General features: G+C 38.2%; 1 protein-coding gene across 5 annotated transcripts in view; it reads right to left on the minus strand.

Moving 5' to 3' along the window:
- Positions 1–5276: 5276 nt before the first annotated feature.
- The window catches only part of homer3b (homer scaffold protein 3b), a 52267-nt gene continuing 30596 nt past the window's right edge, over positions 5277–26947 (minus strand). For 3 of the 5 annotated variants that reach the window (XM_008406620.3, XM_081606144.1, XM_008406619.3), the window contains 5 exons: positions 24405–24541; positions 20991–21147; positions 12159–12269; positions 10671–10751; positions 5277–6456 (listed from right to left, as the gene is read on the minus strand). In XM_008406620.3, coding sequence (XP_008404842.1) covers positions 6271–6456; positions 10671–10751; positions 12159–12269; positions 20991–21147; positions 24405–24541 — 672 coding nt within the window. In that variant the 3' untranslated portion in view covers positions 5277–6270. Of the gene's footprint in view, positions 6457–6542; positions 6668–9081; positions 9209–10670; positions 10752–12158; positions 12270–20990; positions 21148–24404; positions 24542–26947 lie in introns of those variants that run through there. The other 2 variants (XR_533497.3, XM_008406621.3) reach the window with 2 other exon arrangements.

Here is a 26947-nt window from a genome sequence, read left to right on the forward strand (position 1 = left end):
TTTTGCAAAGGTCTCAATCTACACAACTTCTGTTTTCTACAAGCAGGCAGCTCTGTTGGCGTGTTGCTGGATCGGTTGCAGGCAGCAGCTGAGTTTTGATCCTTGGATTGGTAACGAGGCTGAAGAAATGTTTGTAGTGTTAATGTGACTTAGAAAAATCAGAAACAGCTGAGATTTTATTTCAACTAGAAGTCAAATGACCAAATCAAAACTCAACATGCAGCCACTCGTACCACTTAATGGTCCCATTTTGATGCACAATTTTGTCTGGATTTTATAATGTGGAAAATGAAGTGGAAGGAAAATAAAAATGTGAATTAGATGTGAGGAACATCAGTTTTCAAGTTTCCACAATGATTCTCAATTTAATTCAAGTCCGAACTTTAAATAGGCCATTTTAGGACCTAAACCCAGGTGAAGTGAAGTTTTCTTTAAGTTCATATTTTTTTCCAGAAATAAAAGGTTGACAGCATGATGCTGCCACCACCACGGTCACCCTTTAGATGGTGATGCGCTCCATTAGTGTACTGCAACTCTTAGTGTTTTCCATGTCTGTAGATTTTGGCATGAAGTGGTTAATGAGCAGTATGAAACTTTTACAAAAATAATAATTTTTTTTATACATATCTGTTAAAACTGTCACCATGTTGTGACAGTTTAATACGACAGATAATCTGTAAAAAGATCGCTGCAAAACAAAAAACAAAACAAAACTCTGCACCCTATTTGTACCTATACAACTGTCATGGAGAAATCAATAACCCATCAGTTGCAAAGAAGCCATAAAAAAAGAAGAAATCGATGGTTTTTGTGCATCTGGAGTTCACATCTTACGCTGACAGATGCCTCAGCTAAGTACCACTTTACTACTGCGTTGTGCCGTTTGGACCTGAGGCTGCACTGCAAAAATATTAAATATTACCAAGTAGTTTTATCTAGTTTCTAGTGCAGATATGTATTACACTTGAAATACGGCAAAACTAAATTATAAGTAAATTTTCTGCAAGATATAGGAGCTTATTTTAAGTAAATAAATCTTTAATATTGATGAAAAAGTGCTAGTCCCACTACAGATTATTTCACTTATGGGAAAAACGTCTCGTTTTAAGTGAAATAATCTGCCAGTAGAATTACTAGTTTTTCCTCCAATATTAAGGAATTATTTAATTAAAACAAGCTAATATATAATTTACTTATAAGTTAGTTTTCTCTTATTTCAAGTTTACCAAGATATTTGCATTAAAACGAGACCAAAATGGCTTAGTGAGATTCTGTGTTTTTACAGTGCGCTCACATACAGCTTCTCATTGGTTGGCAGGTAAAGGGATGCTGCAGGGCTCATGCATTGTTACCATAGCGACCTCAGTGCTGCATATCTGCTGAGATCACAATTATTACTAATATTGGTATTAATAGTGTTGAGCAGCACAAAGTATATAAAGTTAAGCTTAATCTTTCTGTGTGTGTGAATACTGACAAAGGTAAACAACTAAACTTGGCACAGATACATGATGAAGTGCAACGTGATTCGACGTGAGACAAAAATTCTCGAATTCATGCGGACTCAGCTGTAGCTTCAATTTAAATTCAACACTTTTTTTAAGTTACTTTTTTTTCTTTCCATTTTTGGCTGCAGATTTCCCATCCCGGCTCTTGTGCTCAACGCATCGATGAACATGAATAATAGAACAAGTTGTGAGAAAGAGCAGTTCTTATAAAATATAAACAGTTTTATGCTGGCGATCCTCGGAGCTGGAGCGAGTTGTTGCATCTCTCGAGTTTGCTGATATGCTGGCTGGTGTGATCCTGCTGCCTGTGGCTGCAGGTCAGGGTGTTTGTCTTCGTGTGTCCCAACCCTGACCACGCTCCTACTGGGTGCATCTCCACAGCCTCATGGCAATTAATGCAGGCGTTTCACTTGTAAGTAGGGCTGCAGCAAACAATCATTTTAGTAATCAATTACTCTGGCGATTAATCGGGTGAAAAAAATGGGCGCATTCTGCAGATATTTCATTTAACCGCTTTTTTTTTTTTTTTTAAAGATGCAAATAAATAATCCAAGAACAAAATAAACATTTTATTGCCTAAATCGCACAAAATTGCATTCCTTTAGCATACGCTTGATCATTTGTAACAAAGAATGCATCTACAGTGAAAAAATTGTTAACTGTTATTTTTTGATTAGTAAAATTATACTGACACTATTTTTTAAAATAAACATTGCACGTTTAAAAATTGTGACGTTTTTCTTTTATTATTATTATTATTTTGAATGTCTTCAAATCTTTGGAGATTTGGAGACATTCAAAATAAAGGATAAAGAGTTATTTCTTTCATCATTGCTTTTGTCTTGATATACCGTAAGTCATTTTGACGTTTTGGCTAACGTTCGCCGGACAAATGAAATATCATTAAATATCCGGAAAACGTTGTTTGCTAACGTTCGGCAGGCTAACGTTCGGCAAACGGTTAACAGGCTAACGTTCGGCAAGCGGTTAGCAGGCTAACGTTCGGCAAGCGGTTAACAGGCTAACGTTCGGCAAGCGGTTAGCAGGCTAACGTTCGGCAAGCGGTTAGCAGGCTAACGTTCGGCAAACGGTTAACAGGCTAACGTTCGGCAAGCGGTTAGCAGGCTAACGTTCGGCAAGCGGTTAGCAGGTTAACGTTCGGCAAGCGGTTAGCAGGTTAACGTTCGGCAAGCGGTTAGCAGGTTAACGTTCGGCAGCTTTCAGGGGACATTGTCTACATGTTAAATGCTAACAGGAGATTTCTCAAAAGAATTTGAACCAAGTGAAGCTAAAAATGTCACATTAGGAGTTCTGTGTAGAACATGTTTACAGGCAAAAAAAAGTTTTACATCTAAAAGGCAAAATGTTTATATTTTTTGTACATTTGCTGCTCTAAGATGTTTTCACAGTAAATGCCCATTTACTCCAGATAACAACCAATTACTAAATTAGTTGATTATTTCATTAACTGATCCCGCCCTACTTGTAAGCATTAGTAACTTGAATCACTAATAGTAACTATAAGATTTAAACCTAAATACTTGCGTTTCTACAACCACGTGAGGAGTCCACGCGTTTATTTTAGTATTATGTGGATTTCAGAGTAATCCACATAATACAAGATAAGAAAATAGACCTTTCACTCTCTCTTGTTTCTTGGAACCACACATGTAGAATTTTGATGAGGCGCTTGTCTGATGTAACTCGCACCCTTAAGGCTCCGTTATCTCACTGTCTGTCCAGACATGCCCGAGCGCTTCAAATACATACATGCAGCTCTGGTGGAAGCAGAGCTGCTCTATCACTGTCCTTTTCTATCTTTTACACACACACACACTTACACACACACACAGGTTGTCGTTTGGTTATTTGATAATTCAATCGCCACTCTGGCTTTCTAATCATGGAGAATATAAAACCGCAATGAGCTTGAACATTTCAGCAACAGGCCACAATCATTAAATATAATGTTAAAAAGCAATCCTCCTAAAAGATGCTCTCCCTTACTTTTTGTCAATGAGGCTTCACGTTATTAATTTTGGCTAATTAATTTCATTACCATGTACATATATAGCTGAAAGGCTGGCAGCTTTGGTTCGCATTTTACTTAATAGGCTTCATTTAGAAAGTGGATTTAAAACAGAGTACGACCTTCCTTTGATGCTGAAGTGATTTTTATCTCAAAGGATAGTTCACGGATGTTTCTTGCCAAATGCTAATTTGAGTTGGCACTGTCATTAAATGAGTCATGCACATGCAGTCACATTGAGCAGGGCCACTGGTGAGATACAGAAACCTAGGCTGCTTCCACACAGCAGGCGAATGCGGCCGACCGGTGTATCTGAATTTTTCACTGCAATCTGAATGGCCCAAAAACAAATCTGATTTGAGCCAATGGTACTAAATCGAATACATACGTCATTGTTTTCTGTGTTTGCAGGTTGAACGGTCATGTTGCATTTTATCCGACTTTTACTTCGTTAACATGAGACATTGCGACATGTGTAATGAATCTGCAGCAGAAGAAGCCAGACTGTGGACATAAACAATGGCTGAAGAAATTATAATTATGAATTTATAAATGAAGTTTGTTCCACTGAAGCCCATCACATCGCAATCATGGCTCTGACTACGCATCCCAACAGGTTTCCCTACAGTCAATGCTCCACAAAAAGTCGCTGCTATTAGTCATTTCATTTTTTAGCTCGCTTTGTGTTATGATCTTGTGACGATACCGTCGGCTCGCATTGCTGAACAAACGTTCAAATGAATCAATAAACAGCCCCATCCATTTTAACTTCAGTAAACAACGTGCTGCTGTGTGACGTCAACGTTCTCCTTTCATTCACATAGAAGTCCACTTGCGGTCACATTTAATTAATAGAACAAATGAGCATGCACACACACACACACACACACACACACACACACACACACACACACACACACACACACACACACACACACACACACACACACACACAAAGATCAGATGTCAACATTAAGGCCTGCTGTGTGAAAGTAGCCAGTTATTTCGCTTTAAGATTCTCAACCTTTGTTCCAGTATTGATCCAACTTGAAATCTATTCCTGATTTTCCTGACAACACTGAGTCAAAGTGATCATTACTATATTGTCTTTACTGAGATATTTCAAGTCTATGCCTAAAGGTTTGCTAATATTTTGTCAACAATAACACTTTGAAAGTTTTTAAGATTATTTTTTCTTTTTGACATTCATCTGTCCATCGTCTTCTGCTTATTTGAAGTCAGTTAGAGTCCAGAAGGTCCTGGTGACCAAAGTGTTAGCAAAAAGGAGATTATAGTCTCTAATTTAATCTGGGGTCTCCTTCCAGCAACACGTTTTCATAAAACCTATAACTGGATGCGCGTTGCGACATCTACCCAAAACACCTCATACATCTGTCTTTGAACATTGTACAAATATTTTATGAAATGGTAAGTCAACAAGACACTTTTCTTTTCTAGCAGCCACTGTACAGCGCATACAGCGGTAAAACCAGCTGACCAAACGTGCTGGAGCTCAGCTGCGGTTGCTAAGCAACGGGCTGGGCTTGGCTGAGGCTGCTAGGTAACGGAGCAATGTCCGTTGATCATGACTTAACAATCAGGAGGTTTATGCACCTAATTTTCCAGACAACAAAAAACATGAACTTACTGCCAAAACCCGTCTCGGGGTTTATTTAAGCACATGACCTGTTTTCTGAAGCAGTTGAGACCAAAATTAATGTAGAAAAACGTGCAAAATGTGAGTTTTTAATATTAAGTTCTCTTTAATTTACTAGTAAAATGACAGGTCAGTGTTGTCTTGCAAGAAAACATCCTCTGCAGAAACAACAAGCAGCTATGGTACGTCTACACGGGCTCACCTGAAGCCGGGAGGAGAGCCGAGGTCAGGTGCAAGTTGATTATGCGAGTCAAAATCTCAAAATGTAGCCCCGAGTTCAAACAGCTTGTCACTGTTTGAACTGGACAATTAGCTATCATAGCAGGACAAAAACAAATTAAAGGCTATGTGGGTCATCTATACCTACTGTTTTGGCTTTAAGTACTTTTAATTAGATATTTTCACTGTGTACAGATGAAGCAATGTAAAACTACCAAGGAAGCAACTTAAATAGCAAAAAAAGAGACCAATATTCAAACCAGTGGGTATTTTAAAAGGCAGGCGTCTCTTGACGGGTTCAGAGGAATTTGAAGGTTTAGGTTACTGATATTGCTGCGATGCTTGTTCTCTACTGGAATGAATGGACAGACTGCAGATAGAGCAGAGTGGCAGCAACTGCAGTGTTTGTTCACATAAAGCTGAGCTTTCTTTACACGTTTGATTGTTGGCTCCAGAAAAGGCAAAGCAATCCAGGTTTGCTATGATTCCCAGCTTTTTTGAATCCTTTATGAACACCTAAAGGTACCTAAGCGAGTATAAATATGTCTGTTTTTATTTGTAAATGAGGTCCCAGGAGAGATTTTTTACTTAAAGCTATAGCATCAAAAAGCCATAAAGGGTGCTGTTGTTTTCCATAGCAGACAGATCCTCCTCCTTCAGACTGGCTAGTTAGCAGATGCAGATGATAAAACAAGACAGGACGGTTTTGAGAAAACTGTCAATCTTCACTGATTCTCTCAGAAAAAGGTCGACCTCAGTGTGATTTCCACCTCCTCTCTGTGATCTTTGCTGTCCTGCTGCACCGATTCAACTCTACGAGCACAGACTGTGGAGATGCATCCCAGCTCCGGCTGTGGCTACTTATCCACCAGTTTTGCTAGACTTTCTCTCAGGCCTTTCAGGTCACCGATTTTGACGTCCAGAACCCCGATGATTCGCTGGACTTCAACCTCTGCTTGCTCCTGCTCCTCCAGATTCGTGGCCAACGTTTTCTCAGCGCTCTGAGCACGACTCTCCAGCTCGGTGTTTTGTCGCTCCAGGTCCTATTTGACCAAAGGTAAACAGGTTTTTATTAATCACTGACATAAACATTTGATCACTGAATATATGAGATACAACAAGAGATCACCTGGTGACGGTAAACTGGCATTTAAATAAAGACGCACCACACTTGACTCTCTATTCCTCAATAACAGATTCGGTTTGTAAAGCGACACAGTCAAAATTGAACAGCAATAATGTGGATTATTTAGGCTGGAAAGAGAGAAAAAAATGGGGATTCATTTTGCAAAACCATATTTTCACCATGTCATTCAAGCATAAATGTCAATTTTAAACTAAGCATTTAACTTACAATTTTAGCAAGCTAAATATTTTTGCTACAAGGTAAATATTAGCAAGCTAAATGTTTAGCTTCATACTAAATATTAAGCCCTAAAGTACATACTTAGTTTGCAAAATAAATATTTAACTATCAAGCTAAATGTTTATTTAACAAGCTAAATATTTAGTTTTAAACAAAATATTTAGCTACAAGTTAAGGAAGGAAACCGGAGAACATGCAAACTCCATGCAGAAAGACCAGGACTGGGAATTGAACCCAGAACCTTCTTGCTGCAAGGCAACAGCTCTACCAACTGTGCCACTATGCAGCCCCTTAGAAACTGCATGATAACAAAAACCTTTGTCCATCCATTCATTTTCCTCCGCTGCTTCTGGGTCATGGGGTAACAGTTACAGAAGGGAGGCCAAGACTTCCCTCTCTCCAGCCACTTCTTCCAGCTCCTCGAGGTGAATCCCAAGGCGTTACCAGGCCAGTCAAGAGACATACTCCCTCCACCGTTTCCTGGGCCTTCCTTGGGGCCTCCTCCCGGTGGGATGTGCCTGGAACACCTCACCAGGGAGGCGTCCAGGAGGCATCCTTACCAGATGCCCGAGCCACCTCAACTGGCTCCTCTCGATGATGGCGCTTCTCAACCTGTTTCTAAGGGAGAACCCAGACACCCTGCAGAGGAAACCCATTTCGGCCGCTTGTATCCTTGATCTCGTTCTTTCGGTCATGACCCACAGCTCATGACCGCAGATGAGGTGGGAACAAAGATCGACTGGTAAATCGAGAGCTTCACTATTTGACTCAGCTTTCTTCACTGCTACAGACCGGTACAGCGCCTGCTTCACAGCAGACGCTGCCCCAATCCGCCTGTCGAGCTCCTGCTCCCTTTTTCCTTCATTTGTGAACAAGATCTCCAGATACTTAAACTCCTCCACCTGAGGCAGGAACCCCTCTCCCAATCTCTCCCATAGAGGAGACATTCCACGTCCCAAGAGCCAGGTTCTGCAACTGAAGATCAGATCGACGGGACCCCTCCCTCAAGCACCATCCATATTCATAAGAGTGTTTAGGAAAGGAGTTTGCAACACACAGCCAGTACAATCCCTGCAGCTGTGCCAAAACCCAAGCCAAAACTGAAGCCGCTCATGAAAGACTCTCCACAATCAGACAAAAAAGTCCACATACTCCAGGGTGGACGCTGCTTCACTTCTGGCCTCAGATGTTCCATTACAGCCTCCAATATCTCATCTTCATCTGACTCGTCCAAATCATAAAATCTTTTAATTTTCTTCATTAGATCTGCCATTTCAATCAGTAATTCATCTGTATTTAAACCTTGTATCCTCCTTCTTTGTATCTTTATATAAAATTCCTTAAGTTCCTCAACAAATTCTGGATCCTCCATCATACAGGTTTTACAAGTTGCCAGTCTTTCTTCAGTGCTCGACTGAAAGATCTCTTGGGAAAAAGTTCAAGTACTTAAGACTGTTTTATGATGTCATAACAAGAGAATTGTCTCTCGTCACTCCCAGATGGGACCGTCTCGTTGCAGAGAAACAAGCTCAGGGCTCCAGTTAGTCATTATCGTGAGTTAAAATTTTCACTAAAGTAAAATGTTTGTTTTTGTGGCGCTTCTGTATCTTATTTTGAAGGGATATATAAACGTTACCATAGCGACCAGAGTCAGAGCGTTTGGGCAGTTGTCGAGAGGAGATGAGTAGAGCTTGTGAGTCTTAAGTCTGGTTTAGACGGAAAGATTTAAGAATTGTCGGCCGATTCTCCAAACCTCTGTGACCACAGAGCTGATAAAAGTCCAACAGGTTCGATCGGTTCGTGTGTCCAAGGCAGGAGCAACACGCACCGATTCCAGTCACGAACATCCCGATTCCAGAGGATAATCCAGTAAAACCCCCAACATAGCGGGAATTTAGAATAACCAAACACGGATGACGATGTAGAAGCAGTAGTGATAGTTTGTGGAGTCATTTTAAGAGATAAAAGACATAAAAAGAAAAGGCGGTGGATAAAAGGCAACGGGAGCACCCGCTCCATTTGCTGCACTATGATTTGGAGGTGAATATGTTTTTTCATAGTTAACATTTTTAACTGAATAAACATAATAATAACCTTTAGATTTAATAATAAACATTTCCAAATATCATCTCTGATATCCACCGGACTCTCAGTTGCACGTTATGTCGGCTGTTTGGGATTCCCCTGTTCTTACGTCACAGCGCTTTTTGATGGGCTACCCGTCACATTCAACAGGTCATATTCTCGTTCCAAGTCAGGGAAAACCCCACAGGCTGCGATAAAAGGGCCAAGACAACCCAAATAGGGCATATTCAGTATTTATTGGGAAAACCAACATGCAGAAGCCTTAGCTGACTGTTCATCCTCCCTCCCTTTCTCCCAAATGTTGGGTGTCCGCCCCCCTCTGCTGCTGAATCGTTGTGGAAAACCTGGAGGGGCAGAGATATCTGAGGCTTATGTGTGTATATTTACTGGTTTAAAAAAAAAAAAAAAACTTTGGGGTTGTGACTTATAGTCCAGTGCAGCTCATAGTTGGGAAAATACGGACTATAATCCTTCCTGGATTTTTTCTGTGAAGAACCCAGAGAGGGTTATTTGGTTATTATTTATTTCATTAATAGTGTTATTTATTTCCTGACTTGTTTTGTGAAGAACCCAGAGAATGTTATTTGATGCTTTCTGAAAAACAATATATTTTTACATTTAGGTACTCCTGCAATCGTCACACTTTTTCTGTTACAAACTGACTCCGGCCCCCCACCAGAGAAGGGAAAAGTTATGTGGCCCTCACAGGAAAAAGTTTGGGGACCCCTGTAATAGAGGCTATGCAATATGCATCAGATACAATCTTCGGCATTAATAAGGAAATCCCGACTAATCTGTTGTACTTGAAGGCCTCAGTTCACCACTTCAGATTCAAGTGGGCTTCAAACGTCAACCATCTATTTTACCCGCGCCTGGTTTGAGGACGATACATCCAGAGCATCAAGATGAATTATAAACACCGCTGTATATGTAACAGATTTTTATTTTAACAATATTATACATGTAAAGTTTCTTGAAATGTGTTTATTTATTCTTTGAGTTTATTTTGTTTAGTCAACAAGTTGTTTATCCAGACATTTATTGGTGTTTAAAGTTCTGTTGAGCTGCTCTTGGCAGTTGGTGGTTACCGTAGCAACCAGTAACTGATAGCTCCTCCCCCTATTTTCTGTTGCCATCGGTAACTGTGGTGTTTTCTTCACAAGTATTATATTTTGACATATATTTTACACAATTTGAATCATATATAGTGTTTCATGAGTAATTTTGCTATGTTTTGTATACGTTTTAAACTGTTTTTGTTAATGTTCTCCATATTAGCTATGTTCAATTTTACAAATGTCATCTGCTGCCAACTTCTCATTAGGAGCTATTGCTTTGTAGTTTGTTTAGCGTTATTTATTGCATTTTATTTAATGTATAGGAGCAGAAGCTGCTGGACTGATGCTAAACACCAACTTGGTTTTCTCTTAGAATAAATACAGAGAACCTGATTGTGACCGTCATGAAGTCAACCTGTTGGACCTGAGGTGAACATAGAAGGGTTACATATGGAGAAATTATGGAAATGCAAAAACAAACCAAACATCTTTTGAAGAGCTGAAAATGATCTGATTGCAGGAATAAAATGACCCTACTTGTTATGAGAAAAAGCACTAATTAAACTTAAATGATTTCTAATTTTACATGTAAATTAAATTTAGCAACAAATGGAATGGTAAATTGCCGAAACAGCTACTAGAAAAGCACAAAAGACTTTAAAGTTGGATAATTAAGCATGAGTGGATAATGAGGTGCTGTTCAGCTGATTAGTCTCTTGAATTTAAATGAAACCAACATTCAACTTACCTGAAGTCTCTGCATGATCTCCTCTTTCTCTTTTTCCAGTTCGCCCACATCCTCTTTCCTGCACTGCAGATTCTGAATCTCCTGAAAATATATTAGTAATATTAAAACACTGCCACCGCCTGAACCTGTCATTTAAATCAGAGTTTCCCAAACTTTTATCACAAACGGCATTAGCTCCTTCTGCAAACCTGCAGCAAATGCTACAAAATATCCAAAGTAACATAAACTTTTAGAATTTCTTTGTCTCAAGTTGATCCTCTATTCAATAATTATCAATCGTTTATCCACTATGTACCATTGACGTCATTAGTAACTAGCTAACATCATGCCAGTGTTATTATTGATGTTAATTTTAAACTAGCAAACCAAAAGATTGTTTGGATTTTAAGATGCAGAGTGCTGTCCAAGTATGCCATATTATTTAACGTAAAATGAGCTAATAAACATTACAGTAAACAAGTTAATAAGTCTGATATCTTATATTTCCCCAACAGTGGCAGCATCCAACAGCAGAAAAAGATTAAATTATTAAATTATTTGTGTACCAACTACAAAATCAACATAGAAATTGTTTTTCCATGTGTAATGGCATTTAGTTTGTATTATTAAATGTTATCATAAATACATGAGTATATTTTATTATGATGGATTTGGGGGCCCCCCTGTTGGTGTAGGGACTCTAAGCAGTCGCTTAACTTGCACATACCTTGGGCCGGCTCTGCCTTTAGCACAAGTGTTGCCTCATACCTTCTGATTTTAGATTGCTCTGAGTTCTTGGTGTTTTTTGCGGTAGTGTTAACCACAGCAGTGCTCCTTAATGGCCCATTCTGTTGTTTTCTTATCAAACATGTGTCCAGTGCTATATTAGCTTTAGCAGCGAAGCAGCTTGATAAACTTTTTTCCATTATATGAAATAATATGCATGTTTATCAATCACTAAAGACAATATTTACAAAAAGTTGTTTGTTTAATCAAACACTGTTAATTTTATATGATTTGGCCCAAACAAGTAAAAGATATTCACCAGGTATAAATATTAATTCCATAAAAAGCTATTTTTAAAATCTTTTCCGGACAAAAATACCTGTGTAATTTAAAGAGGGATCAGTGTCTCTAATGACACTAAAATCTAGAAAACTCATTAATCCCTTTTCATTTATGCCCAATTTAATTGATAAACATTTACTTACCAGATTATTTGAACCAGAAGGATTCTATTTTTCAACATCAAGGATGATTTAGAGAATAATTAATTAAGCGGACACTTGCTGTTTTCTATCCCTACATTTCCACAAATGGCTGATTTATGAATGTTTCAAGAAATTTTTCTACAGCGAGACGAAGGCTTGACTAACCAGCTCACTGCTGGCAGAGTATTATATCTGCCGTTGTATTTATGGGCTAGCTCTCCACTCTTAGATTCCCCTTAATGAGATGGCAAATAGCTTTGGACAGCGTGCGGTGCAGGGGGCGGACTTTGTTTCTTGCCTGCTCTTTGGCTCTCAGTGAGGCTTCCAGCTCCTCCAGCGACTGACTCAGCTCCTCTTTAGCCAGATGACCAGCAGCAGGACGCCCCAGCTGGGCCTCCAGGTCAGCCACCTGCAACACAAAAACATTTAAATATTACCAACCAGAAGACCCACACTGGCACAAGTGTCAAAAATGTGGGGGATTTTAGAAAACCTTTTTTCTTTATTTCACTTTTAGTCATAAATGTAAATATTTTTGAGAGGTAATGTCTAATTTTTAAGAGCTACTTCGTTCAAACAAACATAAGATAACATCTTAAACCAGACTACACAGTATAAATTCATACAACTAATAAAAAAAATAAAATAAAAACAAAGTCAACTTGTGATTTTTCAGTTCAAATCACCTGCTCTGCTTCAGGTACAAGTACAAATTTAATTTTAAGAAAGTGAACTTATAGGAAGTTTGATAAGATGTAGAGATTGGGGCTGCAAGTATTTCAGTTATCGATTCATCTATGAATTATTCTTTAATGATTAATGGGTTTAAAAAATCATTATATTCTGCAAATATCTAATTTAATCTCTTTTATACAATATTAGAAATGCATTAAAAGATGCAAATAAGCAAATAATTCAAATATGGGTGCACTGACCGCACTTTTCTGGTTGATCACCGATAAACGATTTTTAAAAAGCCTGACCTGCCGATTTCGGCTGATAATTTATTTTTGTCTGAAATGCAATAATAGCAATAAAGTCGCTGGTAACAACGGGATGTCTATTGTTATCAGTAAACGTGCAGACATGAGCTGGTGGGCCGATCTATGAGTCAGTGGTTGAGTTTTAGAACTTTGCTGAGGCACATAAGATCGGTGAATAAGATCGACTTCACAAGCAACTCTTGGTCAATCACTGATCTCCCAAAATTAGGGAAATCGGACCAATAAACTGGCTGGCCGATAAATCAATGCACCTTAAATTCAAATCCTGAAACATTGTTACATGATTGTGTTGTAAGATTACAAAATATCACTGCTGTAAAAACTCCTGCAATCAGGTGTGATGCACAACTTTTGCATAACCTTGTAAAATGTAAGGAGAAACAGTTTTTTAGATGACCAGTAAAATCAACCATAATCACATTTTGCTGGAGTGGATGTGAATTATATAGAATTGACATAAAAAGGTATTTATGTTAAGGTCGATCCCGCGGTCACACACACTACTGTTAATTGAAAAACGGGAACCAAACACAGGTTTATCCACCCACAAAGAAAGTAATTCATGTGATTTTCACATCTGATAAACACCTTTTATTCAGGAGCATCGTTTAGATGAAAGCATCAGACCTCACTCGTCAGTGCAATCTACAGAAGAATCAAGGACAGCTTTTTTCCTTTTCTCCCTCTCATCTCGTCCCTCTTCACTTTTCTCTTGAATGTGCAGATAAACAAAACCCAACACACACACACACACACACACACACACACACACACACACACACACACACACACACACACACACACACACACACACACACACACACACACACACACACACAGTAAAATTACTCTGTGGAAAAACAGCTTTTCTGCCAGTGGGCTCAGAAGTGACGCCTGGAAGATTCCTCTAATAGAGGGATGTGACCTGGCAAAAGATTTCCACGGAAACCGTTTCCCCCAGTCTGACCCAGTTCCCTGAGTTTAACATATTAATGGAAAATCTCAGAGAATCTGAGTGACAGCTTGACAAAACAAGGACAGCGCTGTTCGGCATCCCGATGTGATCGTTCAAGCCTCTGTAATCAGAGTGTTGGGGTTCGGCTCCCTCTTGGCTCTGGATACCTCAGATCTGACTGGAGTGTGATATGTTCTGTTCAAAGTGGCAGTAATCAGCTTAAGATGTTCAACTAATTGGATCCCAAGTGTTTACAGAGTTTAAATCTGCAGCAATTAATGGGAATCCAATTTAAATCAGATAAAGGTTGAAATGCATAACATTATTTTGTAAGCTTGACACCAGGGTTGCAGTGGTTTGGGGTTTGTCTTTATGGTTTAGTTTTATTTCCTTGTTACTTTTTGTCTAATTTAGCCAGTTTTAATTAGCTTTTAGAATAGAATAGAAACAGCCTCTATAACATTATAAAGTTATGCATGAGGGCATCTCATGCTTTACTTTAGTACTTTAGTAGTATTATAATTCCTCAGGGTCCGGGCACCATGCACTTTTAGTATAGAGAAATAAGTAAATATAACACATCCAAAGAGTTCAGTTATTATTTATCCCTGCCTGATGATGATTTAAAACAATAATAAATGAATTACTAGGGTGGGTTTGATGGTGTTATCAGTTAAATATTGTTTAGTTTTCTTTACTGATAGTAGTAGTTTTAGTTTTTAAAATACTTTCAGAATTCAAAGATGTCAAAGTGTTGTATTGTGATTATGTATACATCGATTGGGTAACAAATACTTGACAGAAGAAACCATTTTCAAAAAATATATTTAAATATTGTTGAACACCCAGCTGACTCTGGTGTTTTATTCCAACTTTTGCTGTTGCCGTTTTGCAGACTAGTTCAAGCGCCGTCAGGAGGATTATGGGTGGCAGCAATTTGCCTGCTGTCCTCAAAACTGCTTTTGTGAAAAAAAAATGTATTTCACATCAGATTGAAAGGCTAATAAATAGATTAATAAATAACGAAAACAGAGGATATTATAACGGTAACTAATGGGGATAGTTTATCCCATTTTTTTCACAGATTATTTGCCTCATACTATACTGACACAATATGGTGTCAGTTTTAAGAAATATGTAAAAAACATATTTTCTAACAGCTATGTACTGCAGCTTTAAATGAACTAAACTGCATGTCAGAAAATTATTAGATGTCACAAGAAACATGCTCCAAGTTACCTGGGAACATTTTCGATACACTAAACAGACAAGACTTGGTCATCTCAGTGTAACAAATTGATTAATCTGAGATTGTTTTATGGATAAAAAAGAAAAGGAATTCAAGATATGAAACATTTTTCAGGTACATATAAACATATATAGCTGAAAAATATGTCACGATATAAGCGTTTCATATCAGTCTATACTGATAATTGTTGATATCAATAATTATTCATTAGTTCTTTCTTTTAAATATCTGAAATACTGTCAAACTGGTGATGTGGCCGTCTCTGTTTTAACCAGTTTTTACCCTTGCTGTTTATTTTTAAGCAGTTATGAGGCAAAAACTGCTGCTGCACCAGTTACTCAGCAGGTTGTTGCTAGGTAACCAAAGGGGTGAGTGAGTTGCTAGGTAACCAAAGGGTGAGTGAGTCAGTTGATTCCACCAACACAGCCTGGTTAGCGATGAGACGTTGAGCGGCTAAAGTCTTTTCTCTCCCCCAGAATGCTGTGCAGTTTTGGATCGGAGTTCATTAAATTATTGAATATTCTATCAGATGTATTAGCTATTGATATTGATCACGTGTCTATCACCATATATAATGTTGTTGATTTATTGCCCAGCCCTACATTATACATTTAATTGACAAGTGGCAAACTGAGCTGCGTGGGCAGTTTTCTTTGAATAAACTGTGTGTGTGTGAAGATGAGGAATCCTCTTTTCTCATGGGGCTACTTTTCCTTTTCCTCTCCTTTAAAGTTGTCCCCCACATATCCACCAACAGTTTCAAAGTAGCGGTTTAGAGATTCAACACCACACCGCATCCACATCGCGCTTCAGAAAACCTTGGCAGGTTGAAAGAGAGGATTGTCCACCGTCCCAGAGGCTTCAGCCCCTTTGCATTATCAGCTCTGTGTGTGTGTGTGTGTGTGTGTGTGTGTGTGTGCGTGCGCCACAGCTATTGTCCCCAGAGGTACAAGCTCAATCTCTGAGATCCGCACAAACATTTACGGATAGAGAAAACTGAAATCTTTCTCAATTAATGTTCTCGTGGAACAGTTCAGTCTTAAAACCTAAATAGAAAATCAAGCAGCAGAGAGGTAATAGATATTCCTGGTGCCAAGAAAGCAATAAAGTTCCCCCAAAAACTTCTCAAGTGGAACAAGCCCAACTATAAATATATTGAATATAAATATATTGAATTACAATCATCATCACAGTGTCAACAAAGACAGTCAGGCCTGTCGCAATACGCAAAAAATCAATCGCAAGATAAATTAACAACCTCAATAATTTCCATTTTAATGTTTGTTTTTCTCCAAAAGACTAGATGACAAAACTAGCCCCATTTTCAAAGGACAGTTTTGTTTCCAGAGACTTTAGTGTCCATTTTATTTGTTGTTTCAGTTGTTTTATTTGATATGAATATTTTAAATGTTGTTCAGTTCTAGTGTGAAATGTTAGCTGAAAGTTAAAGTTTATTGATCTTTGATTGGGTGTACTTACAGTGTTAATGGCATATTAATGCATTACTTGATAATGCTCTCAAAACATTATATATTATTATAACATTATCACAGTAACTAATAGGATAATTTATCATCTAGTAAATTTGTTATCGTATTTAGAAATCTATAGTATTTTATGAACTTTCTATAATAAGTACCAACTGTGGAAACCATATCAGCTGATGGGCTGAATCGCTCGGGGGTTCAGCCAATCAGCACCAAGGAAAATAAACGGTGTTGCTGGATTGGCTGATTTGCCAGCGGCAGCCAATAGCAGATTTAGTGGATGTTCTCTAAAATATTTGGACGTCCTGATACTAAAAAGGCAATATATATGACGTGTATTAATATTTGTAATGATGGCAAAACGTATAATGTTTACTAGTTTCTCAAATTGGGGACTGTGTTGTTTTTATTTTTGTGATGAAGATCACTTTGAACTGCCTTGTTGCTGAAATGTGCTACACAAATAAACAATTAATTAATTAATTAGTTAATTAATTAATTAATTAATTGATGTAACAGTGTTTTAAAGTCTATTCTCTGAGCGACAGGACGTCAGTGGAAGGACTTTATATCTGCAGTGACGTGCTCCATCTTCCTGGTTTTAGTCAGAATGTGAGCAGCAGCGTTCTGGATCAGCTGCAGCTGGAGGGTTGAATTTTTAGGCAGACCTGTGAAGACACTGTTGCGACTAAAGATAAATGTCTGCATGAGTTTCTGTAGATGTTGGAAATGTTCTTTAGGTGGTTGAAGATTGACTTTATAACTGACTTTCTATCTATCTATACTGATTTTATAGCCCTCTATTTGCAGTCTGTCTGACTTTGAACATGTCAAGTTTTCTGAAGCAGAAAAATATCAAGAAAAGGGTAAACATCCCCCCAAACACAGCCAGGTGAGTAAAAAACTGTAAAGTACTTCTTATTAAAATGCAGTACAGACTTCTGTGATGTCAACTCTCATTAAACCTGAACAGAGGTTGCAGTAAAAGCCAGAAACCCAGAAAATAAACCCAGAGCGTTTCTCCGGTGGATGAACGCCAGCGTGGCTGAGAGTGTGACGAGCGAGAAAAAAGCCAGCAGACCTTGCTCTCCCTCCGCTTCTCCAGTGATTTATCTTCTTCTAACTGGGACAGAGTGGGAGGGGGGGGAGGAGGAGGAGGAGGAGGAGGAGGAGGGGTGTCCTGTCCCAAAAGAAAAAAATAAATAAAAACTACTCCTGCCCCTCTCGATACCCCACTGCCACACCCTGGAGGCCTGCTCTACTTCCAGCCACCTGGTTGACTTTGCAGCAGCTCAGAGTGTGTGTTCATCCCTGTGATGTGTGTGTTTGAGGCATAACCTTCAACTGGACATGTGCAGATGGAAAAAGAAAATAGACGGAATAATGCCTTAAGCTAAAAATAAAGAGCCACGTTCTGTCAGCGGTGATAACGTTTCACTCCAGACTGTTGAACTGTGCCACTGAAGGCGCTTTGTTAAGCCTGACCAGGGGCATAATTTTCTCTCTCTAAATTAAAGATGAAATGTCTGCGTTCTGGCCCCTCTATTATCACGGGAGCCTGTCAACAGAAATATGCCAGTGAGAGGGGAGCTGAATGAAAAATGAATCTGCAGTTTGAAGCAGTCTTTGGGGAAATTTTACTCTGATACATGCATACTATATGGAAAAAAATGTCTAGTTACTGTCTGAGTGGTTATAAAGGACGAACAACGACGAGCAGATCCCGTCGATTTGTCTTGATTTTAGCAGTTCTCTTTGCTCGTCTGCTTGCTTTATTGTACCATCCTCTTTTTAAATGTTGAGTAGAACGTTTTCTTGACATATAGGAAGTAACAAAATCAAATGATTCTGGGCCAATGCGCCAAACAAGCAGCAATGAAACAATGTTTTAAAAGTGGCATGTTTTCCAGCGACTTGATAGAGAAGAAAATCCTCTGGGAGTGAACGAACATAAAACAGAATCAAACAGGAAGACGAGTCAAGTGTAATCAGTGTAGTTCTTCTGAATGGTAAACTTATGTTAAAAACAAACTGTTTTTTTGTCTAAGCCATCCAAAGACTATTTAACTCAAAAGCTGCTAATAAAACATAAATTAGAGCATAAACACTAATTATAATTTCTGGTCAATCTGTGTTTACAAAGCCTTACAGGTGACCTATTATGCATCTTTGAACAGGTTAAGATCAGTTTATAGGCTATACAAAAACATATTTGTAAAATTCTTAGCACTAAATCATTCTTGGATAATAAGATTTCATCTCCTTTCAGAATGATCTGTTTTAGGGCCTCTTGTCACTTTAAATACAAATAATCTGCTGCTGGCCACATCCTCAACTCAACACTTATGCATGTACATGAAAATGGCTGCAAACAGATGAGCTTCTTTGAAAAGCAGAAGTGGGGCCTCCTGCACAACCAGTGGTAAGTCAACAACAAAATACTTGTCTTTTCCAGGAACCATTGTAATGTGCATACAGTGGTAAAAACCAGCTGACCAAATTTGCTGGAGCTCAGCTCAGGTTGCTAGGTGACAGCACGGTGCCCGTCGATTGTGATTCAACGATCAGGAAGTTTTTAAAACGATTCATTTTCCAGACACCAAAAAACATCAACTTATTGCCATCAAACAGCTGGGTGGTTGTTTGTGAGTGGACTGTTTTTAGAGACCTAAAAGTGAATTTTGCAAAATAGGTCTCCTTTAACAATATAATTAAAATATCATGCAAAGAGAGACTTCACCATGGTGTTAAGAATGTGGATGGCTTCAGCAGGGTCGCATCAAGGTCTCACTGTGAAACCCTTTATGCTTGTTGGAACCTGAGAGATTGCAGACTGCTTTGAGATTGCAAAAAATGTGACGTTGGTGGTTCATTATCGTGATAGTAGTATATCAGGCTGCTTGTTGCTACGTGGATGAGCTTCGTAGCAGCCGCAGCTTGGCTATGACATTCGGCCCACTTGGTCATCAAACAGTGGGAAGGAGGACTGGTAAAGCTGGAAACCATTATGCCACATTGGGCATGATGAGACGAAAAAGTGCCTTGATTAGGGTTCTTGCACTCAGATTGGTATCTGTTGCACTCCCGAGTGAACATGGATCAAAGATGAGGAGCAGCACACACTCACCTCCCAATGGTTCATATATGGTTTAATGAGGGCAGGGAGACCAGGGGAGGTAGAGATTTCAGGTGAGCGCAAATGAAAAATGTATTCAATGTATTGTCACAAAGAAGCGCTGGCCTTTACTTAGCAACGATGAGGGAAGAAAAGAAAAAATAAAAGGAGAACAAACCATACCCAGCAACTCAGAGCCTAAAAAAATAAAGCATTCAAGACTCATAAAGCCTCTTGAAGTCCTACTTGTTGGTTTTCAAGCCTTTTCTTCAAGAATAGTCTGAAAAACCGACAAGTAGGACCTGGAGATTTAATATTTGAGATTTCATATTAAACATTTATTATTAAAAATAAAGATGTGATATTAAGAGTTCATATTTTCACACTAGAGATTGATAAAAAAATTTTATAACAATACATATTGCAATACAGATAGGGTATTCAATAATTTCACCAAACTGAAATCCGGAACCGCACAGCATTCTATGGACTGACGAAAGACTTCAGCTGATAAACCAAAGATTGTTGGCATCAAACATCACATTCTTTCCTTGGTTACCGAGCAACAACCTGCTGAGTAACTTGTGGTTACCTAGTAACAACTTTTTGAGTAACTTGCGTGGCAGCAGTTTAAGGTTTCGCCAACGGACTCCAACACAGCTTAAAAATAAAAAAACGGCGTGGGATAAAAACTGGATAAAACAGGAAAGGTTTCACCACTGGTTTAGAAGTATTTAAGATATTTAAAACAAAAAAAATAATCAACATTTCTCTATACTGACTGATGTATGTTTTTCAGCGATATCGTCCAGCCCTAAATCACACCAACTATTACTATATTTTTTCCAGCAAGTATTCTTGAGTCTTTTATCAGCTAAAAATAATTTTCTAGTCAGCTGCTTATCTATAAACTTAGGGTTAAATTAGGATTTATTTTATAGACACATTGGCCCATCTTAATACGTAAAACAACGAACACATTTCTCTTTAATGAGAAAATCACAACAATAGCAATAACAGAGATGCATCTTGGGAATGTAATTACAACCATAACCAAGTGTAAACAACATTTTTTCCCTCTGACATCCAGGTTAGAAATATTAATGAGCTCTTCTATTTTTAAACCAAGAAATATTGACGCTAATTATTTATTTTCTTACCCAAAGAGCATTTAATAAAGGCTGCAACTTAACCTGCAGTGTATGATTTTATATGAAAATAATATCCAAATATACTGCCAAGAATTTGCTTTAAAAAACACCAATAAGAGTAATCCTAGGTCAGCTTTACCGCTGAGGAGAGAGCAGCAGAGTTGGTCACCTGGTCTCGGAGGCGATCGGTCTCCTCCTGGTATTCTGCCAGCTGTTTCTTCCACTGCTCCACGCTGCTGTTGGCTTCCTGCAGCGCCGCCACCAGCTTGGCGTTGCTGTCCTGCAGAGTGAAGAGTTCAGCCTCCAAGTTGATCTCACACATGGACCTGCAACAGAGAGGTTTCACAAGAATTTTTACTCCTTTTGGTGCCTTTCTGTTTTGGAAATTCCAAGAAGAACACAAACACAGCAAAAACTTACGGAGATTAAAAAAAAAACAAAAAAACCTGCATTTGTTATCGCATCTGGTAAATAAAGACATTTATTGTGTCAATCTCATGAAAAATATCTTGTAAAACTTAATAATTATAAACTTGCAATTATGTTTGAAAACACAAAAAAACTGGCTGTACTGTCAGACACATAACATCAATAAATTTGAAAATAAATTTAAAACAGGGCAATATTATAAAAGTGTAAATATTTTTTGTCACTTTTATTAACGTAAGAAATACCCATATTTAAAAATATATTGCCCAACCCTAATTTCTATAATTAAATGCATTAGTTCTTCATCATTTTAGCCAAACTTAATTCATAGCTGCTCAAAGAGCCACTTGCAGATAACATCAGTGCATGTAATTGATATAATTATATTTTTCCTTCAATGTATTCAAATTAAAGGCGAGTTTTTCTTTAAAATGCCCTGTATAAAATTACATTACTGCCATAAAAGATTATTTTATTTTAATTCCAAGCCTTTAGCAGGGTGCTAATAAGTTTACTGTGGATCTATCTCAGATTGTGGGGCAATAAAACAAGCTAGCAAGGTGTTATGTTAATATTAAAGCACTCTGGTGATTATTTGGGTTAGTTTTAAAAGACTGGTCTTCAATGTGAACCAAAGCAGAGCAGCAGTGGAAAATTACGCCGCTGGGTGCATATATAAAAACCAACACAAGACAAGTAATGTGCTTTGCTTTATTAGGAAGTGGAAAAGATCTGGTGCGCCGGTAAAGGTCAGGATTCAGCAGGGATGTGTAATAAAGCAGGGCTTTCAGCTGAGACGATGCAGTTCAGGAAGAAATCTTTGTCTTGATGACAAAACAGCTTGGCCATCATAAAACCATAGCAACAGGAGGGAAGAGTCTGCTTAGGCTTATGAAAATCATAAAGTAAAATCTCTGGGATTATAGACAACAGAGAGTGGCTTTCCTGTGTCCTGTTCTCATATGAATGGTTTAGTGATTAATGGTGACAACAATGAAGCTAACGTGCTGCTTAGGTGAGCAGCAGCCAGTTAGCCACCATGTTTTATTTGTTGCCGTCGGTAACAAATAAAACCGACGGCAACAAATAAAAGACACATAAGCATTTGTGGGGCAGAAATTGCTGGGCTGATGTGACCACCAACTTGATTTTTGTTTTTATTTTTCTTTATTGTTAAAATAAATATGGTGAACCTGAGTACGTGTTGTGAAGTCGACCCAGTGGATACTGAATCCAGCAGGAGTCGGTGCCTCCCTGTAGCAACTGTTCAAGGCAAAGTAAATATAAATGGGATGTTAATATGTTTGCCGTCACTTTCTGAGCTCCAACAGAAAACAAACCCGGCTCTCAGACACACAAACATCTGCTGCTCCGGCTGTTGTTTAATTTAATGTGCGTTTTCTCTCAGGATTTATGGTTATTATTTTGTTGCTCTGAACATACAACTTGTCAGATATTGGTCCAAAAGAATCAGAAAGTAAGAGCGCAAACGCAACTAAATCCCGTCTCTTTCGTGTGTTTTTTTTTTCATATAAATATTTAAAGTAAAATGTAAATTAAGCGTTGTGAATTTTTCAAGTAGCTTCTCGTCATGTTTTTGAATCGCGCCGTCAAAATCCCCAATGCTAGCGGCTTTACTCTGGAACGGACCCAATTTTATGATCAGATTTTAGGTTATAAAACATTTTAGTCTACTCAATATTAGCATGTATTCCTTAAAAACTAATGAAATTATGTTTTTTTTGTTAATCTCTGCTCATGTTTGTTTTGCCTATGTGTTTTAAGTAGATGAGGGATTTACTGAATTAAAAATTAACACAAAAAATCTTGCTCCACAGCCTCATAAGAAATATGTACTTATTGCATAATTTGCAGCTTATTTTCATGACTAATTGATAATAGCACATGGTTTTTAATAAATAATAACATGTCTTCCAGTTAAAATTCTCCTATACATGATCTTGGACTGAAATACTTGAGTTGTTTGTAAATATGAAACAAGTAGTAGAATCATCTGCATCTGAAAACTTGAGATATGCAGAAACTGTAAATCAAGACTTAATATTTTTGTTTACCGCAGATTTTGACTGCTAAACTGTTTTGTTCTATAATAAGGTATTTTCCCACTTGCACATTCCTTCTGCTTTTAGATTTTATCACAAGTTAATGTTTTAGATTGTCATGCATTTTTAAATGCACAAAGCATACCGTGACTTACCAATTACATGTTTCTGTTACTCCATCCTTTCACTCGCACGTGGCGCCCCAAGACATGCGCAGTGGTATTCTCTGAGCAGCAGAAGATGTCTGTCTAATCCTCGGTAATAGAATTGCGCTGCATAAATCATAAGAAATCCGATGGCGACAGCTAACTCAGCAGCGCTTCGCTTTCATAGACGGTTGGGACTGCGTCTAACTTTTTTCGGCACTTAGAAAAGAAGCTCAAAGAAAGGTAAGCTCCGTTAACGTGATACTAGCAAAGCTAGATGTACAGAGACACATAAGCATTTGTGATGAAAAAAAGTTGTTACTCACTGCGCTGAATTATTGTGTGGAGGTGTTGATTAATGTGTCGCATATATGGGACAACACTGTGTCCAAAAGTCTGCAATATAGTGATGTGACATTCACGAACAATCCGATTCTTCTGAACAGCTCTTTACTAAGAAGATAGGACTGGAGCCTCACTGAGAGCTGTTCTATGTTCTTGTAATGCTCTGCGTACACTGCTGTAGCCATTATTATTTTATTTAATTAAATACATTGATATTTATTTAATTAGCAAATAATTAAAGCACAAGAACGAAAGAGCACGCAGAGCATGCACATTACTCTTTGATAGGTTTTGTCACTTGTCATAGTTACTTATCAACCTCAAGTAACTATGAGGTTAACATAGTTACTTGACTGTTCTATAAATATTATTACATTTCCCGTTGGGATCAATAAAGTATTTTTAAATTAGAATTTGAATTCTGAATAACACTGCTGCTTTAACATAGGGTCTAGTTGGTGTGGATCTGTTTTAAAAATGCCTTTTGTAATCACTCAGGAACTCTTTGTTGGATCAAATTTCTGATGATTTCTACCTCTCAACCTTCCTATTGCCTGGTTTGAACATGCCTGACATGTAAATAAAAAATGTTTTCGTTACCCTTCTGACAGCATCTTTTTGACCCGTTCCTTCTCAGCTGTCAGCTCCACTTCTGCGCTCCTGCTACGAAACAGTTTTTCCTCTCCAGGCCCGTTAACTGTCAGCAGCGGTGGAGAGTGACGCTCCTCTGACAGCTCCTACAACAGAGACACAGACAACAAAACATTAGTCTAATAATTGTTTGTTTTTTGAATATGTGCAAAAAAAATTGTGAAGCATGAAGCATAATGTCAAAACTTCTGTTTTACACATTCAAGGAATTATCAACATTCCCACTCATGGAGTCTTGACAAAAGTTCAGTCTGGAAGACTCTAGTCGCACCTGCCTCATCAATCAGCGCCTCCCTCTCTGCAACCTGGACCTATCAGTACCGGTCCAAGCCTCGCTCCAGCCAATCATCGTTTGGGCTCCAGTTCAAAAGGACCTTCACCCATGGCCTCCTCTGCTCACCAGCTGCAATCAACCCACCTCCGCCCCATCTCCACCTTCTGCTCCTGGCTCTCAGGCCTCATCCTCCTCCGACCGCCGCCACCAGTACAGGCCCCGGGGGGTCTACATTCCTATACTGCATCAGGAATATTCATCGAGCTTATCGAAGCCCAGCTCGACGTCCCCGGCCGGGGCCTGAACGCCAAAGGACTTTGTTTATTTTCATGTTCATTTTGTCATTAAACTCTTTTAATTGCTTTCTTTCTCCGTTTGAGTCTCTCCAGATTGAACTGAAATTATAAACTTTACTGTTAACACAAAATATAGAGATAAAATTCTATGACATATCATTCACCTCCACTTCATATCACACCGCTTTGAGTTAGTGGTCACAAAAAATCCCAAAAAAGTAAATTCTGCTTCAGTTTGTAATGTGAAAAAGTTTTGAATGTGTGAATACTTTTGCAAGGTGCTGTAAAACAAAAACATCTAGATTAAAAACTGAAGTATGCAAGAGTGAATTTTACTGCAGTGGATATTTAAGGTGTGATTTTAGGTGCACAGATCTGACGCTATAACGGATCAGAAAAGACAGGAGTGAGCTTAGTCTGGTGGTGCTGCATATGTCCCATCTGGGCTCCTGTAGAAAAGCCCGAGCAGAACAAGCAGCCATGTGTGCAGCCCAGCTGTTCGTCTCCATGCAGCCTCGCAGGTCTGATTGGACTCAACAGGAAATTACTGATGAGATTGATTCTTGTTCCGTAGCTTCATCTGCTGTTTACGAGTGATTAAAAATTATGTATGTAAAAAAAAAAAAACATGTAGAACTGCAGTTTGAGGGTCTGCTGATAAGTTAAATTTGAAGCAAATCAGCAGCAGTCATGGACAACAAGAGTGAGCCAAATCCTAAAATAGTGCTGGAAAAAGTTCAGGTCATTCAACGAGCTGCTCGTTTTATCAGGTGGAATCGATACAGAGCATAAAACTGCAATTAATTTCAAAAACAGTTAGAATTTTTGATGGTTTTTATCTAAACCCCACAGGGTCGCCATTATGCATTCAGGCCTAAATACACGCACACACACGCGCGCGCACGCACACGCATCAGTGATATTTGATTAATGCCCCGTTGCAATCTGTGGAGAGACGACACACTTTGACTCTGGTGTTGAACATCTTCGATTTTATGATCACTTGAGGCTTGGTGGCAGGTGACATTTTTAAACGTTCTCAACTATGATGACAATTTAATACGAAAGCTGCTTTCTCTGCACTGCTTAGGATTCATCGCCAGACGAGGCAAAAATGAAACATTTTGGCTACAATGAATATAAGTATGTCGAAGTGTGTCATTAAAACTAGAGGTGCAACTAACGATTATTTAAGTAATCGATTAATTTGTTAATTATTACAACCATTAAGTTGGAGTAAAAACTATGGCACATTTTGCAGATTTTCCATCTAACAAGTAAAGCTTATCCTATTCAATATTAAAAATACAAATAGTTCAATTCCTGTTTTAAAAGAAGAAAAATACTCATCCCTATTAATAGAATTTATTGTTTCAGAACTAGAATCAATAAATGGATAACAACTGGAATTTAAGCATAATTGAATTGAGTTGACTTGTGATGACACGTTGTGAATTAGTCATTTAAATAAACTCAATAAAATTGAAATATTTGAATGTCATTCCTGCTGAAAATCTTTGGAGTTAAAGTTTGGTCATCGCCATGAAACCAACACATTCAAATGAGCCTCAATTAATTTTACCAAAACAAGCTACAAAATATAAAATATCCAATAAAACTGTGTTGTAATTTGCTGAGGGATAATAACTAATTATTTTAACTCCATTAAATTAAAATAATAATTGAAGTTGTTTGTTGCGTGTTTATTCCACACAGGAAACCCAAAATTAATATATTAGTGTAAACTTCAGAACTATATTTGGACATCTAAGATGATAAATTAGGTATTTTCTCTTTCTTGCATAAAAACCTAAACTTGAACTCTTAATGTTGCAACCCTGCAGTGCAGAATAAGCCTTTATTATTCATATGAGCGAGCGTGGCTGCACTCCCCTGAGGACCAAAGTTGATTATCTTTTAGC

Source organism: Poecilia reticulata, chromosome 4 (assembly GCF_904066995.2).
Source record: "Poecilia reticulata chromosome 4, P_reticulata-male-v2, whole genome shotgun sequence".
Lineage (NCBI taxonomy): Eukaryota > Metazoa > Chordata > Actinopteri > Cyprinodontiformes > Poeciliidae > Poecilia > Poecilia reticulata.